Raw genomic sequence first — 20,741 nt, 5'->3', positions numbered from 1 at the left:
ATCATGCTCTCTTCTCTCTCTTTTTTTCTCTCAAAAAATTCTAACCTTCATTGTAAATTTTGGGGCTACTATCAACCTTATAATGATCATGATAGAGGAAGACTTTAGTAATGGATCTCCTTTATAATGATTATGACTTTTTTATATACTCCCTCAAATTCAGCCTTCTTGTCCCATTTACCTTTTTTACACTTGTCGAGGGAACATTTTAACTTTTAATATCTTTAAATGTGCATAATTAAAAATTATAAAAAGTTGATATTAATAATCATTGTATTGAGACTAATGAAATAAAATCCCGCTTGACTATGTTTTAAGTTATATAAATTAAGAATAAAATACAAATTGAGCGTGATTAGTGAATAGTAACCAAAAAGCAATTGGGACAAGTAGGAAGAGTAGGAGGGAGTAAAATTTTGTTTGATTAAAATTGTTATGTATTTGACCAATTGTTACCTGTTGTAGATGTCGTATGATATTTTTATCAATAAATTCTTTGATTTTCTTAAAGAAAAAAACTAAAAAATGAAATGTACTAACACGGCACTTATGCATCTTATATTTTTATGATATAATTATTCACATTAAAAACACAACCGTACCTTGAAATATTCAAAATATAAGAGTAATTAACAAATTAACAGTTTTATTTATTATCCTCAAAATAAAAATTTACAAAAAAATAGATTTTCTTATTTCTTTTAGATACTCTTGTAAGAGAAATAAAAATCTTATATTCTCATGTCGTATGAAACACATTTTATGGAGAAATCGTCTCATACAACAATTTGTACGAGTCATCTGGCTTTTGGGTCGATAATCTCAGAAAAAATCGAACCAGACTTCATATCAATTATGGGTGATTCCGATGAATTAAATGTAGTAGTTCTACTATCCAATAACTTTTTTGTGCCCATATCAACCATCTTAGTATCAGAAAAATCATCATTTAATGTGGTCGATTCATCATCAATATACATTGAACCTAATGCATGTGCCTCATCAAGTTTAAAACTTATCGTAGAATCTGAAATTTCTCCTTGAGGATCATCACTTAAATTGTTTTGCATAATTTTCTCCGCGGTTTCTTGTAGTTGTAAGGCAAATTCAATGCCCCAAACTACGTCCCCCATCGAAGGACGATCATTTCCATGTTCTCGTATACACATTTCTGCCACTTCTCCAAATTTTCTTAGACATTCGGGTGCAATTTGCCCTGTTAGATTTGGATCGACAATTGTGTGGAGGGTTTTATTTTTGTAGTTATAACGAGCCCACACGGCTAAGTTCACTTGTTGCTTGGGTAGATTAGGGTTCATCGCAACTCGAGCACATAAAACCTCGAACAACAAAACTCCGAAGGAGTATACATCTGATTTCTCTGTCAATTGTTGACGTCGATAGTACTCTGGATCTAAATATCCAACACTACCTTTAACAGCGGTACTAACATGGGTAGGACCCATATCACCAGGAGTAGGTCCTACCTTTGAAAGGCCAAAGTCTGAGACTTTGGCCGTCCATTTATCATCAAGAAGAATATTCGTAGACTTGACATCTCGATGAATAATCAATTGTTTAGCACCCGCGTGAAGATAGTGCAAACCTCGAGCTGATCCAAGACAAATCATAAGTCGTTGCTTCCACGACAATGGTGTATGGTTCTCGCTTCTCTCGGGATTCTTGTACAACAAGTGATCTCGAAGAGTGCCACGTGGCATATACTCGTAAACTATGATCATTTCACCGTATTCGTCACAATATCCGATTAAGGACACCAAATGTACGTGACGTAGTCTCGATAGCATCTCGATTTCTGTTTCAAACTCGCGAGCGCCTTGCTTCGATGTTGTCGTAAGACGTTTTATGGCTACAATAGTGGCTCCATCATCTATTGAACCCTTGTAAACTTTACCGAACCCACCGGTTCCTATGATCAAATCGTCGTCGAAATCGTTCGTAGCAACCCTAACTTGTGCAAATGAGAAACGTCGACAAAGATCGGACGGCAGAGAAGGAATCACACTAGCGGTAGTTGCATTAGATCCAGGATCATCCAACGGCGAAATCCACTTTAGCTTGCTAGTATCATCTTTGCTCATTGTTTTCATGAATTTTTGTTTCTCCTTTTTTCTTCGGAAAATGATTATGAAATATATTGATGATATGAGTGCGACTACTAGAATAGCACCAAGGATTCCTCCGATAATCGATATTAAATGATGAGAACTATTCGATGATCGATTATTACCTTGTAAAGATGTTAAATTCATAGGGATACTAGGATTTGGTGCGGCAAGAGAACCATTTGAAGAGTTCAACTTGAAAATCTCCAATCCATTGAGTAAGACATCGTCATATCTAGAAAAACAAGACAAAAGTTTCAACTTCAATGCAAATTTGAAAAAGTCATTAAATATAGTATTTTAAGAAGGAAAATATACACTCTATCAAACAAATAATTACTCTATATGCTCTTTTGGAAGAATCATATATAATACATAGACTAACAAATTGTAAAGTTGTATAAATCTGGATTAAAGTTAAAGTAAGGAAAAATTTGTATATGACAAAATTTTCCGTGGTGGGAACACTTCCATAAAATAAAATGTGGCAAGGAAAATAAACAAACTAAAAAAAAAATTTATTTTTAAAAAAACACACGGCGATTTTGACTTGGTTAAAATATATGCAAATGTACTGTAGAAAGTTTTTCCTTTCATTCTTGTGATAGGCGTTCAATTTTTAACCCAGGGGAAAATCAATGCTTGACTCCTAGCCTCCTCATGCAAGGGCCGGATTCTCGATTTCTTACCCATAAAAAACAATGATTAACTTACGTTGCGGTAGGGTCGGGAGTAAGTGTCACTGAAAGAAGACCTCTGGTTTCGACACTAGCTTTGTTGGTACCACTACCTTCAAAGAGCGTAACGAAATCTTTATACATTGGAATGAAAATGCCACCAGTTAGCGCAAAAACATCAATATCATGTGCACCCATTTGATTGTTGATACTAACGTCGAAAAGTCTTTGGCCAGTCTTGTTGATATGGATAACTAACTCACAAAAATGGAGCCTCACAAGATAATTAAATCCAACATCGACCTCGAACAACCATGTCAAATTTTTGTTTTTCTTCAATTCTCCAACATATGCTCCCATCTCCTTCATTGTCAAGTACACTAACTCTGGCGCCATATACGATGGTGTTGCAACTGTATAATTGATTGTCCTATTGTTGTAGGACACTGTGTAGTTTAGACCATTACTGATCATGTACAACATAAAATTAAAATTAATCAATTTACCATCATATACGATAGATGCCGCTTAGGACTGGGTTTGTGGGTTCGTGACTGACAAATAATACCTACACCCAATCTAAAGACAGGGCAAGAGGTATACAGTCAAAGCGACGCTCAAATAAATAGAGCACTGCAAAGAAAAAGACGAATGAAACCAAATACAATAGCAAAGTTACATGTGTTCAACACAAGCTAAGGTACAACTCAATATATATATATATATATATATATATATATATATATATATATATATATATATATATATATATATATATATATATATATATATATATATATATATATATATATATATATATATATATATATATATATATATATATATATATATATATATATATATATATATATATATATATATTATAGTGCTATTATTCCGGATTTAAAATTATATTTGCAGTTTTAAATGATTACTTAATCATCTAATTAAACTTTTGGATAAATTGAGTACTTGATATGACTTCAAAAGGTCATGTTAAGGATTAGAATCTCATTCATCTAACGTTTAAAGTGGAATTATATACATCAAATATACGGAAGACTTGTATTACATGATGCACACTTGTAGCCTATAGTGAGAACAGACGTGATTATACTTCTATATTGCATATTTCCTCCGTTTTTTTTATGCTTTATAGAATAATTTTACATTGTTCTTTATTCTATAGTATCTTACATATTGCGATTATTATATGAGAAAAATATATTACCATTTGAGATATTATTTTATTCGTCTCTCCACGCATATCAATATAATATCATATTATTGTATTTTTAATTATGTTTAACTCGATCTTATAAACGCATTGAGCTTCGAAAACACAGGAAGATACAAGTATATATATATACATATTAGTGTGTGATGTAGTAAACACATTCGAACTCTGCACACAAGTCAAAGATGTCACTGCTACAATCGACATATTGGTCAATTATATTTACCAAGAGCTTGTTTGGTCAACAAATAAATACTTAAATTCCTATAAAATTTTTAATTTCTTAAAAAATTAATAACTTAAAAAAATTCTTAGAAATTTTTTTTTTCTTTTTCTTTTGGTTGAATACTGAAAATGAAAATTATCACATAAGTATATTCTTGATATATATGCTAAGCTACAGCTAATATTTGGTTGATGACTCAACATAGTAACAAACTATCAAAGCTTTTCTTGGTTCTTTAGTTCTTGATTCCTTTTGTAAGAAGTGTATATAAATAAGGTGCTTTGTTATAAAGTTTTTTTTTGATATAATTTGAGAAACAATAATAAGAAAACAATTAATCTTGAAGAGACAAGTTCTTCAAGAAAAGGAACTTCTCTGAAATTTGTCATTCCTCTTCACTCCTTCTTTCATTACTCTCAACACATCAATTTGATCATAATCTGGATGAATCAATTAAACATTCTGTTTTACAACATGGTATCAGAGCCTCGTCATCAAATTCTGGAGAAATAATTTGATGTTTGAGCAATTTCTATAATCGTCTTATGGTATTGTTCTTGATTTTCTAATTTGTTCTTATCTAAGTTTCATCCGTGTTTGTTTCATTGAAATTTTCTCAGAAATCTATCTCTATTTGTGATTCTGTTGATCTATTATTAAGTTCCTTCAATTTCTACACAAATTTTGTTTTTCTTCCCTTAATCTTCTTTTCCAGTTCCTTATTATGTCTACCGCACAAAATACTCTTCTTAAATCACAAGATCCTACTAGCATTTACTTCATTCATCCCTCTGAAAACACATCCACACCTTTAGTTTCTGAGAAATTCAATGGTGAACGTTACAATGAATGGAAAAGGAGTATGATTATAGCATTATCTGCTAAGAACAAGCTAGGGTTCATAGATGGAACTGTAATGAAACCTGATGAGACTCATGAAGATTACAAGGCATGGGAGAGATGTAATAATTTGGTAATTTCTTTCATTCTGAGATCTTTAGATAGTGAACTTGCTAGAAGTGTTCTTTATTTTACTACAGCCAGAGAAATATGGCAAGATCTAGAGAAGAGATATGATCAGACATCAGGTCCTCAGTTGTTCACTCTACAGCAAAATCTGAGTGACTTGATTCAAGGAAGTAGTTCTGTGGCTGAATTCTTCACTAAAATCAAATCACTGTGGGATCAAATTAATGGCATAAATCCATTACCTGTCTGTACATGCAATGGATGCTCATGCAACTTGACTCAGAAATTTCTTAAAGCTCAACAAGAAGAAAGACTCATACAGCTACTCATGAAGCTAGATGATAAGTTTGTTAACATCAGGACTAATATACTCATGATGCAGCCACTACCAAATGTGTCCTTAGCTTATAGATTACTAATTCAAGAAGAAAAGCAGAGAACTGTTGGTCAGTTGCAAGGAGAGTCTTCTAATACTATGGCTTTTGTTGCTGACTATAAAAAGGGGGAATACAGGAGACGTGAGTACAAACCATACAGGCCACCTTTTCAATCCAACAATTACTCATCACAAAATAATTACAGGAATAATGGTGGATACAAGAAGAACAGCAACATCAATTACTACTGTGATCATTGCAAGGTCCCTGGACATTCCAGACAAAGGTGTTTTGTTCTAAATGGCTTTCCTTCTAACTTTCAGCCAAAGACACAGGACAAAGGAAAGAAGGTTGCAGCAGTCATTACTCAAGACTGTGATGAACAGGAAGATCCTGAGGCTCAGGCTTACATTTTTGTGCAAGAATTCAATGAGATCAAAAGCTATCTCCGAAAGCAAAATGAAGGTTCTACTCAACCTCAAACTCATGTAGCAGGTATATGCCTCTTAATTAATCCCAATGATAAGTGGATTGTAGATAGTGGTGCAACACATCATATCTGTTCTGATCTAGCTTTGTTTGAAACACATAAGAAGTATGACCATGCACAAAACACCATAACTGTGACTGATGGAAAGAAATCAACTGTGGAACACATAGGTTCTATTAACTTGGGAAATGGGATCATATTAGTAAATGTATTGCATGTTCCAGGATTCAATTTTAATCTGATATCAACTCATCAGTTGTGTAAAGATCTTAATTGCACCATTACATTTACACAGAACAAGTGCATACTACAGAATCCTTCACAGAAAAGTTCCCTGGTTCTTGGTGAATTGAAGTCAGGATTGTATGCAGTAGATGAAGTCACAAATCATAATTCTAAAGTTGATTTAGCTGCTGCCACTGGTGTTGTTACACAAAGTTCGGAAGAGAGCAAGCTTTGGCACTTGAGGCTTGGTCACTTGCCATTCAAGAAATTACATCATGTATGTAGTATAAATAACAATAATAAGACTATAGATTTCATATGTCATATATGCCCACAAGCTAGGCAAACAAGGCTACCATTTCCTAAAAGTCTTTCTAAAAGTAAGAAGTGTTTTGAGCTTTTACATATTGATGTATGGGGCCCCTACAAGGTCAAGACTCATGACAATTGTAAGATGTTTTTGACTATAGTAGACGATTTTTCTAGACATACATGGATTTTTCTACTCAAGCACAAAAGTGATGTGGTAAGTTTGTTATATCAATTTGTTACTTTTATTAAAACACAGTTTCAAGCTGATATCTTGACTATAAGGTCAGATAATGCAAAAGAATTTTGTGAAGGTGATATTCTGCAATTTTACATAAAGCATGGTATTGCACATCAGAAGAGTTGTGTTAACACTCCACAGCAAAATGGCACTGTGGAAAGAAAACACAGGCATTTATTGGAGACTGCAAGAGCTTTATATTTTCAATCTAAAGTTCCTATTCAGTATTGGGGTGAATGTTTGTTGTGTGCCACTCATCTTATCAACAGAATGCCACTGAAAACATTCTCTTTTCAAACTCCTTATGAAAAGTTACATGGCAACAAGCCCTCTATGGAGCATCTCAGAATCTTTGGATGCCTGTGCTATTGCTCTACCAACAAATCTCACAGAACCAAATTTGACCAAAGAGCCATCCCATGTGTGTTCTTAGGTTATCCTGTTGATCAGAAAGCCTATAAGGTTTTAACTCTTAATACTAACAAGATACTTATCACTAGAGATCTTGTTTTCCATGAAAAACATTTTCCTTTTCATTTCACTGCCTCACCTCCAACTTCTTCGCCTATTTTCCTCCCTACTGAAACAACAATTGATCCCTCCTCTTTTCCTCCCTTACCTGAACCACTTTCCCACTCTATCATAAACTAATCTTTAAACACAGAAACTGACCATTCTTCTGTTAAAGAGCTTCACTCTCCACAATCTTCTCATGAACAACAATCTATCTTTTCTCAAATTGTCTCACCACAGCCTGATCCATCACAAAATAATCTTCAACCACCTAGACAATCTTCTAGACCACATAATAAACCCTCCTGGATGCAAGATTTTATGTGTGTGCTACCATACTTAGTGAACATTGGTGCAATCTTGTTCAATTTTCCTCACTCCACCTGATAACAGAGGCATTATTGAGCAAAATTGCAAAATTGTTGAACCAACGAATTACTTAGAAGCCTCTCAAGACCAAAAATGGGTTGAAGCCATGAATTAGGAGCTTGAAGCCCTCCGAACTAATCATACCTGGGATGTGGTGTCTTTGCCACAAGGGAAGAAAGCAATTGGGTGCAAATGGGTTTATAAAGTGAAGTTGAAAGCAGATGGTTCAGTGGAAAGGTTTAAAGCCCGATTAGTTGCAAAGGGATTCACACAAAAGTATGGCATTGACTACCAGAAAACATTCTCTCCTGTTGTCAAAATGACCACTATGCGATGCCTAATTGCCATTGCTGCTAACAACAAATGGCCCTTGCACCAACTTGACATAAATAATGCTTTTTTACATGGCACCTTGACTGAAGAAGTATACATGAAAATGCCAGAGGGTTTTTCCAATACAGAAAATAAGGTATGTAGGTTGGTCAAATCTCTCTATGGTTTAAAGCAGGCCAGCAGAGAATGGTTCACTAGGCTTAATCAAGAGTTACAGCAACAAGGGTTCATGCAATCAATGAATGACTATTCCCTGTTTTTAATGAATTCAACTTCAGGCTTTACTATTGTGGCTGTTTATGTAGATGATATTATCATCACAGGTGCTGATTCTTCTGTCATTTCAAATCTCAAACAACATCTCCACTCTACCTTCAGCATATAGGACCTTGGCCTTCTTAATTACTTTCTTGGTATTGAGGTCACACATGTGCAGTAAGGTGTTATTTTAACACAGAAGAAGTTTACAAAAGAACTTCTTCAAGATTGTAATATGGATGTTTCTAAGACAACTAAAATCCCTTTGCCAACCAGAATAAGACTTCTAGCAGAAGAGGGTAAACTCTATCATAATCCAATTCAATATAGGTCTTTGGTTGGGAAGCTAAACTTTCTTACACACACCAGGCCTGACCTATCTTTTGCTGTCCAAACCCTAAGCCAGTTTATGCAACACCCACGGCTTCCTCATGTTCAAGCTCTCCAACATGTACTTAGATACATCAATGCAACAGTTGGCCAGGGTATATTCTTGAAAGCAAATACACAACTCACTTTACAAGCTTACTCCGACTCTGACTGGGCATCCTGCCCCAACTCCAGAAGATCTGTTATTGGCTATCTTCTACTTCTTGGCAACTCCCCTATTTCTTGGAAATCCAAGAAGCAAATTACTATTTCCAGGTCCTCCTCGGAAGCAGAGTACAGAGCTATGGCAGCAGCCTCAACAGAAGTCACTTGGGTTGTCAACCTTCTGAAAGAGTTAGGGCTCTCTAATCTGCTTTTTGTTCAGCTCAGGTGTGACAATGAATCTGCCATTCATATTGGCAGGAATCCAGTATTCCATGAAAGGACCAAACATGTGGAATTGGATTGTCATTTTACTAGGGAGAAAGTGATGGAAGGTCTCATAGAACTCTCCTATCTTCCCACAACAGAACAATTGGTTGATGTTCTCACAAAACCTCTCTCTTCTACTCAACACTCTAAGCTTGTTCACAAACTATGCATGCTTCCTGAACAGCCTCCCTAACTTGAGGGGGGGTCTTGATATATATGCTAAGCTACAGCTAATATTTGGTTGATGACTCAGCATAGTAACAAACTATCAAAGCTTTTCTTGGTTCTTTAGTTCTTGATTCCTTTTGTAAGAAGTGTATATAAATAAGGTGCTTTGTTATAAAGTTTTTTTTGATATAATTTGAGAAACAATAATAAGAAAACAATTAATCTTGAAAAGACAAGTTCTTCAAGAAAAGGAACTTCTCTGAAATCTATCATTCCTCTTCACTCCTTCTTTCATTACTCTCAACACATCAATTTGATCATAATCTGGATGAATCAATTAAACATTCTGTTTTACAACACTATGAAGATTGCATTTTTATCGTTACTTAAAGAATTTTTTATTTTTATATCATAAATTTCGAATAAAAATAACCTTTTTAATCTTATTTTAATAATAATCCTTATAATTCTCACATATTTTCTAGCCACTAACTTCATTTTAACATTTGTATATTTCTTATGTTCCTTAAATATTTCTCATTAACTTTATAAAAATATTTTTTTTATTAGTTATGGTCCTTATAATTTTATCAATAACTTTATTTTAATTTTTTTAATAATTTTATATGGTGCCTACTTTTTTTCATTAAATTAGATTTATTATTTAATAAAATAATATATTCATTATCTAAAATATTATATTTTTCTTGTTTAACGAAGAAAGTAATTGATAATTTTGTAAGAAAAAATTACTATTTATTTTTTTACTTGACACTGATAAATTAATTTTTCTTCCTATGCTTTTTGGAAATTCAAAAGAATTTATATTTCCTGGTGACCCAAAATTATCTATCCACCATATAGTTTAAGTTTATCAGTGAAACAAAGAATATTAGAAGACAATTGTCTAAAATTAAATTCAGGAAATTTGAAAAATATTGTTGAACTTACATCATGTAGGCATCGTCTCTATCGAACCAAGTCCGGCGAAGTCCGGAATCATCTCTCGGATCCACGTTCGATCCACCAACGTTCAGCCGGATAATATTTTCCATAGCTATTGAATCCGAAAAATTAAACTGGTTATTCAAATCTTGAAACCCACCCGTAAGATATGGAACCGTATTGGATTCGGAACGGTTAAAGTACAACCCATCGGGTGCAGATATAATCTCCAACCCGTTTATGAACCCGAACCCATCCGGGTTACTTGGTGAGAAAGTTAGGTTTAGACCCTTTTGCCCGTTTCCTTCGTTCAAAGAGATGTAAATCTCTCTTACAAGCCCGTTTGTCACGGGCGCAGTTGTATTGGCGTGCGTGTTCGCGTTAGTCGTAACAGCGAACGCGCTAAAATTGCGCAAAATATTGAACCCATTAATTGTGAGCGAAAGAAAAGACGATTTGGTGTCTATGATGTCGTAGGATATGGATAGGGGTGGAAAGTAGAGGCGGACTAGTTTTGGGCCCCACGTAGTAACAGGTATAGAATATGTTGTCGTGGCCCGAAATATTCGGGCCATGTGATAAGGAGTTGAAGCCGCCTCCACGGCGAAAGCAGTGGAGTTACTGGTGGCAGATAGCGAAGTGAGGATGAAGTCTTGATCGCTCTGCCATATACCGCGGTTATCGATAGGTTGTGGAGAATTTTTTGGTAGGCCAAAGTTGATGAGGAGGTGGTCGGGTGGTTTATATGGGGCTGTAATGGAATTTGTTAGTGTTGTGATGAAGAGGAAGAAAAGAAGTGTAAGGAGCATTTGAGGGTGAACGAACATTATTGGAGATTGGAGATGGAAAATTAAATGATTTTGGATAAAAGTATTTCTATCTAATCAATTTAAATTCAAAAATGTGATTTTTGAGGTGCATTATTTTCAGAATAATAATTTTGTATAACAATAATATGTATGTTGACCGTTTACTTTATCTTCTACTTCTACATGACAAATTGGATACAAATATCAATTTGACAATTTGAGCACTTGAAAGTTATTATTCCAACTAAATTTGTCATTTTCTCTTTTGGTTTGGTGAATTAAACTTGTTTAATTTTTAGGCAAAATTATAAGAAACTACCTAATCTATACCTTTTTTTAAAAAACTACCTTGTGTAAAATTTTTTGCAAAAAACTACCTTATACAATACAAATCTTTGCAAAACACTACCTTTTAACGGATTTCGTTTGTTGACCGTTACTTTAGGCCATTGACCATCACGTGACTCTTAAACTTCCTTCTTCTTAATCTCATTTTCGCATTCCTTTGTTTCTGAAGCTTTCTTTCATGCGATACCATTTCGAAGTTGCCCTTCCTTATTCCTGTCCTTGATTTCCAATCCCTAATTCATTCAAAGAACCCAATTTTTTCCAACAATCATTACACAATTAACTAGTAATGTCTTCTTTTTCTTCAATCGGGAATTCGATACCTGAAAAATGTGGGTGTGGAGTTCCCTTTGCAAGGAGGTTTCATGGACCAAGGAAAATCCATGGAAGAAGGTTTAAGACTTGCGTTTTTTATGATCCTGATACAAATTGAAGGGGATGCAAAAAGTTTAAATGGATTGATGAACCTGAAATGACTGTTTGGCAAAGAGAAGTGACTAACAAACTTTTAGAGGACAAGTGATAATTAGCAACCGAAATCAAGATTTTGACATCAAGGATTTGTTGCTTAGAACATGAAAAGGAACAAGCAATTTCATAAATTAAAAGGATTACGAAGAAATGGATGAATGAGAGGAAGTATGGAAATCAGATTACAAGCTTTGTATTAGGGTTTTTCTTTTGTTTTTTGTTGGTGTTGGTTGTTTTAATCAAGGCTAGTAAATAAAGTTTATGACCTATTTAAGAATTTGTATTAGTGATTTCGGTATGCAATGGAAGGATGATTTCTTTTGTAACATGATTATGATGAATGAAAAGTGTTTTTATTTTGTCTATTTGATTTCGTTTTTGGTATTGTTGTTTGTTGTTTGCTTGTTGTTTGCAATAGCATCAGTATACACACTGCTTGCACTAATCAACTTCAGTAGCCATTTCAATGTGTTTCAAAACTGAATTTCAGCACTGATTCAATTTGTATGTAATGCTGCAGCACTAATCAACTTCATCATACTCAAAACTGATTTGTCGCACTGATTTTCATCACTCATTCAATGTGTATGTAATGCTTACTGCACTAATCAACTTCAGTATACTCAATGTGTTTTAATGAACTGATTTTCAGCACTGATTCAATGTGTATGTAATACTGCATTACTTATCAACTTCAGCATACTCAAAAACTGATTCAAAACTGATTTGAAGCACTGATTTTGAGCACTAATTCAATGTGTATGTAATGCTTGCCGCACTAATCAACTTTAGCATACTCAAAATTGATTCAAAACTAATTTGCAGCACTAATCAACTTTAGTAGCCAACTTAATGTGTTTCAAAACTGATTTATAGCACTGATTTTGAGCACTCACTCAATGTGTATGTTATGCTTGTTGCACTAATCAACTTCAACATACTTCATGTGTTTCAAAACTGATTTGCAGCACTGATTCAATGTGTATGTAATGCTGCAGCACTAATCAGTATCATCAGTCTTAAACAAAGTGCACTGATTCAATGTGTATCATCAGTATTGTTGCACTGACTCAATACACAACATTGATTTGCTGTTGTGCAATTGCTTACATACATACTACGTATATTGCCACTGATTCCATACACTCAGTTCATATAATGATTCAACACAGTAAATTAATTCAACACAGTACATTCTCAGTTCATATACTGATTTGCTTACATACAGTTTAACACAGTACATTCTCAGTTCATAAAACTTATACTAATATATGTCTTACATTAATTCAACACATTACATTCAACACCAAATTTCTTACTTTCAATATTTAAAATGAGCTCTATATTTGACTAATTTAATTCGTATCACTACAAAAATTATTAATATTAATTTTTATAATTTTTCATTATAAATAATTAAAAATATTAGAAATTAAATTAATAAATTAAATTTTATAAAAAATCAAATATTACAACTACTTTGAAACACAGAATTTACTACTTATCAGAGAAATAAAAAAATAAAGCAGTGACCACTCACAAGTTGCATAAGAACGTCAGTGTTATGTAGAACAAGTCAAGAATGGCATGAAAGTAAAAAGCTCAATTATTGAATAGTCAATAGACAAGGACATTAACATATGAATATGTATGTCCAAAGTTTTAATAGACAATTAATTAATGAACTATCATTTTTTCATTTTGCTAAAGCATTATTTAATTTGTGAAACTAACTTAATTAATTAAACAAGAAGATTCAACAAATTAAATTAACAATTTCATTATTTAGATACCTTAATAATTGACCAAGAAAATATAATAAATTAAATTTACAAAGTAATGGATGATCATTAATTAGAGGATATTATTTCCATTGATTATATGATGACTTGTCAGTATTTTATTTTCGGCAAATTATTATAATTTTTTTAACATATAATTAAACATTTGAAAATAAAAAATAAGTTTAGGTCCCAAAATTTGTGGGCCGTTATGTCGTCGTATATGGTGCTTTTGTAAAAGAGTTGGACCAATGTATAGAGGTTTGTTTGATGAATGGTAATTGGTTGGAGGTTGAAGCTATTAGTTAGTTTAATTAGCTCAAAGAATTGACTTATTTGCTACTTCTCAAAGCCAAAGGTTCAGGCCAGCCAACTGTAATTGTTGTGAATGGGCTATTGCAATGGTGAAGAAACAATAACAAAAAAATGCAAAGACAAACAACCAAAACAGAGCCAATGGAAGAAGCAAAACACAAGATGTATGAGGCATCTATGGATACCTCCACCTCAAAATAAGTAGCTTAACATTAATATAATCAACAATACATTAATGACTCACCTTTCCAAGCTTTAAGAACAGCCTCTCAAAGCAAAGATGGAACCTTTAACTGAATCTCACACAAACATGCATAACACAAGGATGAAGAACTCTTATGGTGTGAACCCTAGTTTTAAATCTTGTATATGCCTCTCTCAATTCCCTAATGATGTTCTAAGACTCCTTATATAGTCATAAAACATATTAGAATAACTTAGGACAAAAGGCTTAAAAGCCCACAAAATCCTGCACATAAAACAGAAAGCTTCTGTTTTGTTCGCTGCCATTTTGCTCGATCGAGCGCCCTAGGCTCAACTGATCGAGCGCTTTCTCCGAGGCTACGCTCGACCGAGTTAAACATGCTCGACCACTCGAGCGGTCTTCAAAGCCCTCCAATCTTCAAGTGATCAAACCCATCACAAAGGTCATTGAAATTGGGCTTGACTCAACAGTAATAAAGATGGTTTGTATAAAAATAGTCGTTGGTATTTGGTTGCTTATTAGAAAAATAATTGAGTCAATTCCAAAAACCATCAAAAATATTACCCATAGTAGCTTTTGGGTTATGACTAAGTTATTTACTAGAAACTTTTTTCTAAATGTCCAGCGAAAAAAATCACTTGAAGCGCGTAAGATGACAGTAGGAGAGACGTGAATGTTAAGTTGGATGTTGTGACAAACCAACATAAATAAGATTAAGAATCGTGTTTTGAGAGAAAGACTACAGGCTTTACCCACTCTGCAGAGATGCGTAAAAGTAGATAGAGATGGTTTTGGCATGTACGAAGGAAGACCGTCGACATGCAAAACATCACGGTTGATAGAAGTAAAGTCATGATAAGCCTAAGAAAATGTGAGAAGAGCAAATTAAAAATGACATGAATGAATTGTATTTTTCTAAGAACTTGACTAAAGATAAATAAATTAAAATTAGTTGGACCCGTGGTTTTGGTGTCCGTGAGCATCAATAATTACCTTTGGCTCATAGTCTTGCCTTTATGATTGTGTTTGTATTTCTCTGGCTTATGCATATAAGCTATTACTAGTCTTAGCTTGTTTGTTTTTTCTTCTCTGTCTTGCTAGTCTTTTTAGTTCATTTGCGGGTTTTCTTGAGTTGAAGGTTGTATAAATTGTAATTTTTTTTTACCTCTTTTGATAAGGTAAGGTATGTTAACTTTAGTGATAAAATATACTTAATATGAAGATTATAAATTTATTATTAGTCAAATTAATTTTCAAAATAATAAAATTACGCTCTTTTAGTCTTTAATGACTCATCTAAAATAGAAGTTATATACTAATTTTTCACCAGCAATCATTTTGATTTGGGTTGATCAGTTGTCATTACTCCCCTTCATTTTGAAATGTCACACGCTCACACCATTAATATCTACACAATTAAATTACTCCATCCATCCTCAAATTGGTTCGACTTTGGTTCAATGTTGAGGGTAATTAATGATAGTTTTTCAAATTAAAAAAAAATTCTTTTTATTTAGGTTAACTAAAGGCATTACTTAATAATATTTAACTTTTAGACCCAATTGATATAATAATACTAATATGATACAAATTTCCAAATAACTAACTAAAACGACCGACTTAAATGTATAATAGTTAGTATATCAATAATTAATTCTGACTAATAACAGTTCCAACAAGTAATCATTTATCAAATAAATTCTTTAATCAAAATTCAAAGAGCTAGTGCATAATTAAATTCAATCAAGCACTTTACATTAATTTGACATACAACCATTAAAAACATTTCATCCATGTATGATTAATAATATATTTTCTCCCTTCTATTATACTTGCTACTAATAATAACATTGTAACAACCCGAGTTACCGTTGACTGGGTAAACAGGGTCATCACTAGGTTCGTTTCCCAAGAAACTGAAATTACACTTCCAAAACTCAAGCAAGGGGTCACAAGCTCTTCAACGTGACTAACTCAGCTAAATCCCAAAGCCAACATCTAACTAATACACAAGATAATCATACAATTCTCTACAAGACCGATATAACCAACACAACCAAAACAAATATACATTTATCCAAAAACCAAATACAAAATTATAAATTCCTACGTGCTCAGCTCAATATACATCCTTGGAACGCTATTTAACACCGTTAACTCATCGTTCCCGACCGGTTCCGATCTGTAGATATGCTAAAAGATGGAAACAACAGAGGATCAGATTAAACTGAATGAGAAGTAACAATCCAAAACAACAAAACACAGTAATTCTAGTCATAGGTTTAAAAGCAACATCAGTTCCCTAGACCTATGTGCGCACAGGGAGTCTAGTTTGAGAGGTGCCCCATAGCTCTAAGGCTATGTCGCTCTCGGGTGAAGCTAGTCAATATCTCAATGACAATTCGCTTCAAAAACAGGGAGCAGGGAACAGTGTTCCTCAACTCCGTCAATGACCAGCTCGCAAGCCTGATCCATTGACCATATCATAATATCAGCATAAGCATTCACAACAACATTTGTCTCAACAATATCCAATTCAAAAGAGCTTTAGTAAAAAGTTTATTTTCAAGAGAGTAGTCTGGCCAGACCCTTTAAGGGACTGCTACTACTCACCAACAAGACGCTTCAAAGAGCCGTGATCGATTCGCGGCTAACAGCTAGAATGGTTCCTCGATGACGTCGCCTCCTGAAGCATAACAAACATAACATCACAACAAAGCGTTCGATACTACAAACTAGGTTCATATAACTCATTGTATCTCCTCCTATGATCGCATCTTAGTTCCATCTTCTATTCTAATAATTCTAATTTCAAAGATTGCGCAAGTTCTAATTCTAACCCCAACATATATAAAAAAAAATATAACCTTGTTTAAGACTAGCTTATAACCTTGTAACGATCATACGTCTCCACAATTCCCTTTGTATTTCCAATTCAAACACTTCTAGTTCATTTAACTCAAACCAAGAAACTAAACAAGATTAACCAGCTATCCTAAAAGAAGAATACAACTAATTTATCCATTCAACTAATAACTTCCACACGAACCCTGATACTTTCAAGAATAACCAATCATATAAAATCAAGGGTAATATCAAACACTTACAATTACCCAACTATTAAATAAATAGTTACAACAAAGAACTATTCACCACTAGCAAATTCATATGAATCAACTAACATTTAAGAACATCAAGTTTCCATAAACTTTCCACATTCAATATCCTATCGATATCCTAATCTTCGTAAATTCATACTAATTAACAATTCCACAATTAAGTTCGTATCACCACTTTGACCTATAATTATCATTAACAACATTCAAATCCAAATTCTCACCACTACCTATACACCATCAAGACACTACGAATCCATTCCCAACAAATTGTTTCACAAGTATCTGGTATTATATCTAAGAGTATCAATCTATTCAATTATTCACCATTATCATAACTTGTCACAACTCTTAGTTCCTAACAATAATTCAGCAGCTAAATATGCATATCCAACAGCTAGTCTCAATCAACAAAACTCATCTAGTTTAGGAATCCCGTAATGGTTTTAGGACACATCTTACTAAAACAGGCATAACTCACTCATACAGAAACCAAATGAGACGATTTAAGTGGCTAAGCGTCCATTATTCATAGCTCTACTATTCTTATTTAGACACTAAAACCCAGAAACAATTAGAACGATCCCAAAATAGCCAAAACAGAATGTTTGTTATGGATTTTCAAGATAGCCTGCTAGTATTTCACTATTTTGAACATAACTCTCCCATATAAACTCATTTTGGAGCGATTCAAGTGCCCACATGATCTCGACTCGAAGCTCTACAAATCTCATGAAGACACCAAAACCCCAAAACGACTGTAACTATTTCAATAACAGTAACACAAATTCGGACAGAACAAAACGGAACCTCATTGTCGATCTTTATGACAGTCTACTAGTATTTTGGACATAACTTCCTCATATGAACTCATCTCGGGGTGATTCAAGTGTCCACATGACCGCGACTCAAAGTTCTACAAATCTCAAGAAGACATAACAACCCAAAAATAATCAGAACCATCCCCAAAATGGCCAAAACAGAAAGTTCGGTTTATGAACTGAAATTTCAGAATCCCAAATACTCAATTTGATACTAGAACTCAAATAATCCAAATAACCAATTCTAATCAACACTAAAAACAACTCAATTAATAATTGAATCTATATAATCATCTTAAATTCAAGTTGATACCTAAATTTAAATCAAAGACCCAAATTGAATCCACAAATATCAAACTACCTTAAAACATTAAATTAATACTTTAAATAGATTAGTTTGTGGATTACCTCAATCACCATTGAAGGAAGAGGAAGGAGTTGGTATGGTGGTGCGGCCCACCGTGTGTGATGGTGAAGGAAGGCTGCATGGGGCTAGCATCACAGCAGCTTGTTGCTGTTTGGAGGCACAAAGCAGCAGTTGTTGCTGCTAGGTGGGTGGATCACGACTAGTTGCTGCCGCCTGCTACTTTTGGAGGACAGGGAGGTGTCGGTTGCTGCTTGTGGAGGAGGAGGCAGCTGCTGGTGGAGGAGAAAATGAGCAAGGGCTGTTGAGGAGGGAGAAACAGCCGTGGGGAAGAGGGTGAGGAAGTGAGGCATGTTGGTTTTGAATGTGAGGGCAAGGAGTGTGTCGATTGAAATTCAATGTGAGGGAAGAGATATGTCGGTTTATAGATGGTAAAATGGGTTTATTTTTAGCTTTGACCCATTAAATTCTATTAAAGTCGTCTCATCGTAAAACAATCTTATATAAGACATGCTGTAAGGGTACAATAGACGATTTATGAAATAAGTAAATGGGTAGTATGAATTTGGATTTCATTTAGGAATCTATTTTTCAATACTTTATTTAAATTTATTTTTATAAAGATAAGATAGTAATCAATTAATAAAATATAATCAAAATACACTTTTATCGAAGTATTCTTTATACGAATTTTATACATTACATAAAATATACCTCTTTCTTGAAAATGTTAACAAATGAAATACTTGAGTCAATATTATCAAAATAATAATATTATTACTCGAATTAACTTACTTAATAACCCCAATCAGCTTAATAAACTTATAATTAAGCTTTATTAAATATAGTCTATTTCAAACATTTTCTACACAACATGTCACAATTGAATGCGAGTATTTCGAAGTATTTAATTTGACAACTATAAAAATTCTCCGACTACCCTGATAAAAAAAATTACAAAAATAGAAACATAATTTTGAAGAAAGTATTGACATATGAATTTAATCTACTATTTATAGCTAGAAAGAAATAGAACGGGAACATTTAACGAAAGGAATGCATTTCACATTTGTAATCTGGCACAACCAATTACCAGCTTGAATTTTGGTGCGGCAGACTGGTCTCTTATTCATAGATTCATTTGTTCTGCGACAGCAGAAGTAAGTTCGTCGAACAATAATAAAACAATAAGAAAATTCAATACAAAATAAGAAATTAACACGAGAAATTTAACGTGGCTACATCCACCGGCACCAAGATCAAATAATTTCACTATGATAGCAAAGAATTACAAGATGAATATCAATCACACTGACAAATTATTGGCTCTCTTGTGATCTCTCTCAAATTTGTGAATCAACATATATTAATCCTAAAATGGGAGTTTATATACTAATGCCCAATAAAAGGAAGTTATTACATAATAAACACAAAGTAACCGTCCCAAAAGACACCTCCCATGAAAGGAAACCGCCATTTTGCGAGCCGTGTACAACTACATGAGCCACGAAATGGAGACAGAACGCACGCGGACCTCCTCTTTGACCCATACTCATTTTCTTCAATGGTGCTTGCTAGTTTGAGTCACCATTAACAACACCATTGATGTCATTGTAGCATTCGTCCTCTATTATATATACCACATTGAAGCACAAAACTAGAAAAGAAAATAAAAGAAAAATAAATGAAATAGATAATTTACACTTACTCTGTTTAATAGTGTTTTTTTTAAATAATTGATGGGGACGATCAAATGGAATTTATATCTTAAAACTTATATAGCAAAATGAAATTAATATTGAAATTATTGATAGTAATCCGTACTAATTTTGGAAGAAAAATACAAAAAAAAAAATGTAACTTGCATTATTGTTTAGACTTGAGAGGGTCCATACTAAAGTAGGATAAAAGATGTGAGATATGTATTCACTATTGTCTTTAGTATTGAACCACAAGTCCAATAGTAAAAAATTGAAAATTTATTAATATATTTCTTTTTATACAAATTCCCGATCGCTATTTCGATTGGGCTATTCTAATGTGCATTTACAGTATATAGTAATTAATAGGATCATAAATAAATTAGTTATAATCATAAAATGATTATTTACAGTTTTAAAGTGATTACTTTTTATAGTCTTAATGTGATATGTTTTTATAGTGTTTTTAAAGTGATTATTTACAATCTTAAAGTGGTCAGTTAAATAAACACTACACCAAAGAGACTTATATTTTATGTTTGATCTA

General features: G+C 33.4%; 1 protein-coding gene and 1 long non-coding RNA gene across 4 annotated transcripts; both read right to left on the bottom strand.

The window, feature by feature from the left end:
- Positions 1-550: 550 nt before the first annotated feature.
- On the bottom strand, positions 551-11,217 carry LOC130802214 (putative receptor-like protein kinase At5g39000). Of its 3 annotated transcripts, none has more exons than XM_057666137.1 (3): positions 10,271-11,217; positions 2,841-3,233; positions 551-2,361 (listed from the first exon to the last, which is right to left on the bottom strand). In XM_057666137.1, exons 1-3 carry the CDS (start codon positions 11,089-11,091, stop codon positions 798-800), a joined length of 2,778 nt encoding a protein of 925 aa, XP_057522120.1. In that variant the 5' UTR covers positions 11,092-11,217; the 3' UTR covers positions 551-797. The 3 variants fall into 3 exon arrangements, with proteins under 3 accessions (XP_057522120.1, XP_057522119.1, XP_057522121.1); XM_057666136.1 differs by having other exon boundaries at positions 2,841-3,269; positions 10,271-11,212; XM_057666138.1 differs by lacking the exon at positions 2,841-3,233 and having other exon boundaries at positions 10,271-11,216.
- Positions 11,218-15,863: 4,646 nt separating this feature from the next.
- Positions 15,864-18,876, bottom strand: LOC130802213 (uncharacterized). Its single transcript, XR_009039748.1, has 3 exons — positions 18,539-18,876; positions 16,807-16,879; positions 15,864-16,386 (listed from the first exon to the last, which is right to left on the bottom strand). It is a non-coding gene; the product is annotated as an uncharacterized LOC130802213 (long non-coding RNA).
- Positions 18,877-20,741: the final 1,865 nt, after the last annotated feature.

This window comes from Amaranthus tricolor, chromosome 16 (genome assembly GCF_026212465.1).
Source record: "Amaranthus tricolor cultivar Red isolate AtriRed21 chromosome 16, ASM2621246v1, whole genome shotgun sequence".
In the NCBI taxonomy this organism is placed as follows: Eukaryota; Viridiplantae; Streptophyta; class Magnoliopsida; order Caryophyllales; family Amaranthaceae; genus Amaranthus; species Amaranthus tricolor.
Note: the sequence above shows the minus strand (reverse complement) of the source record. Positions and strands in the feature narration are given on the sequence as shown.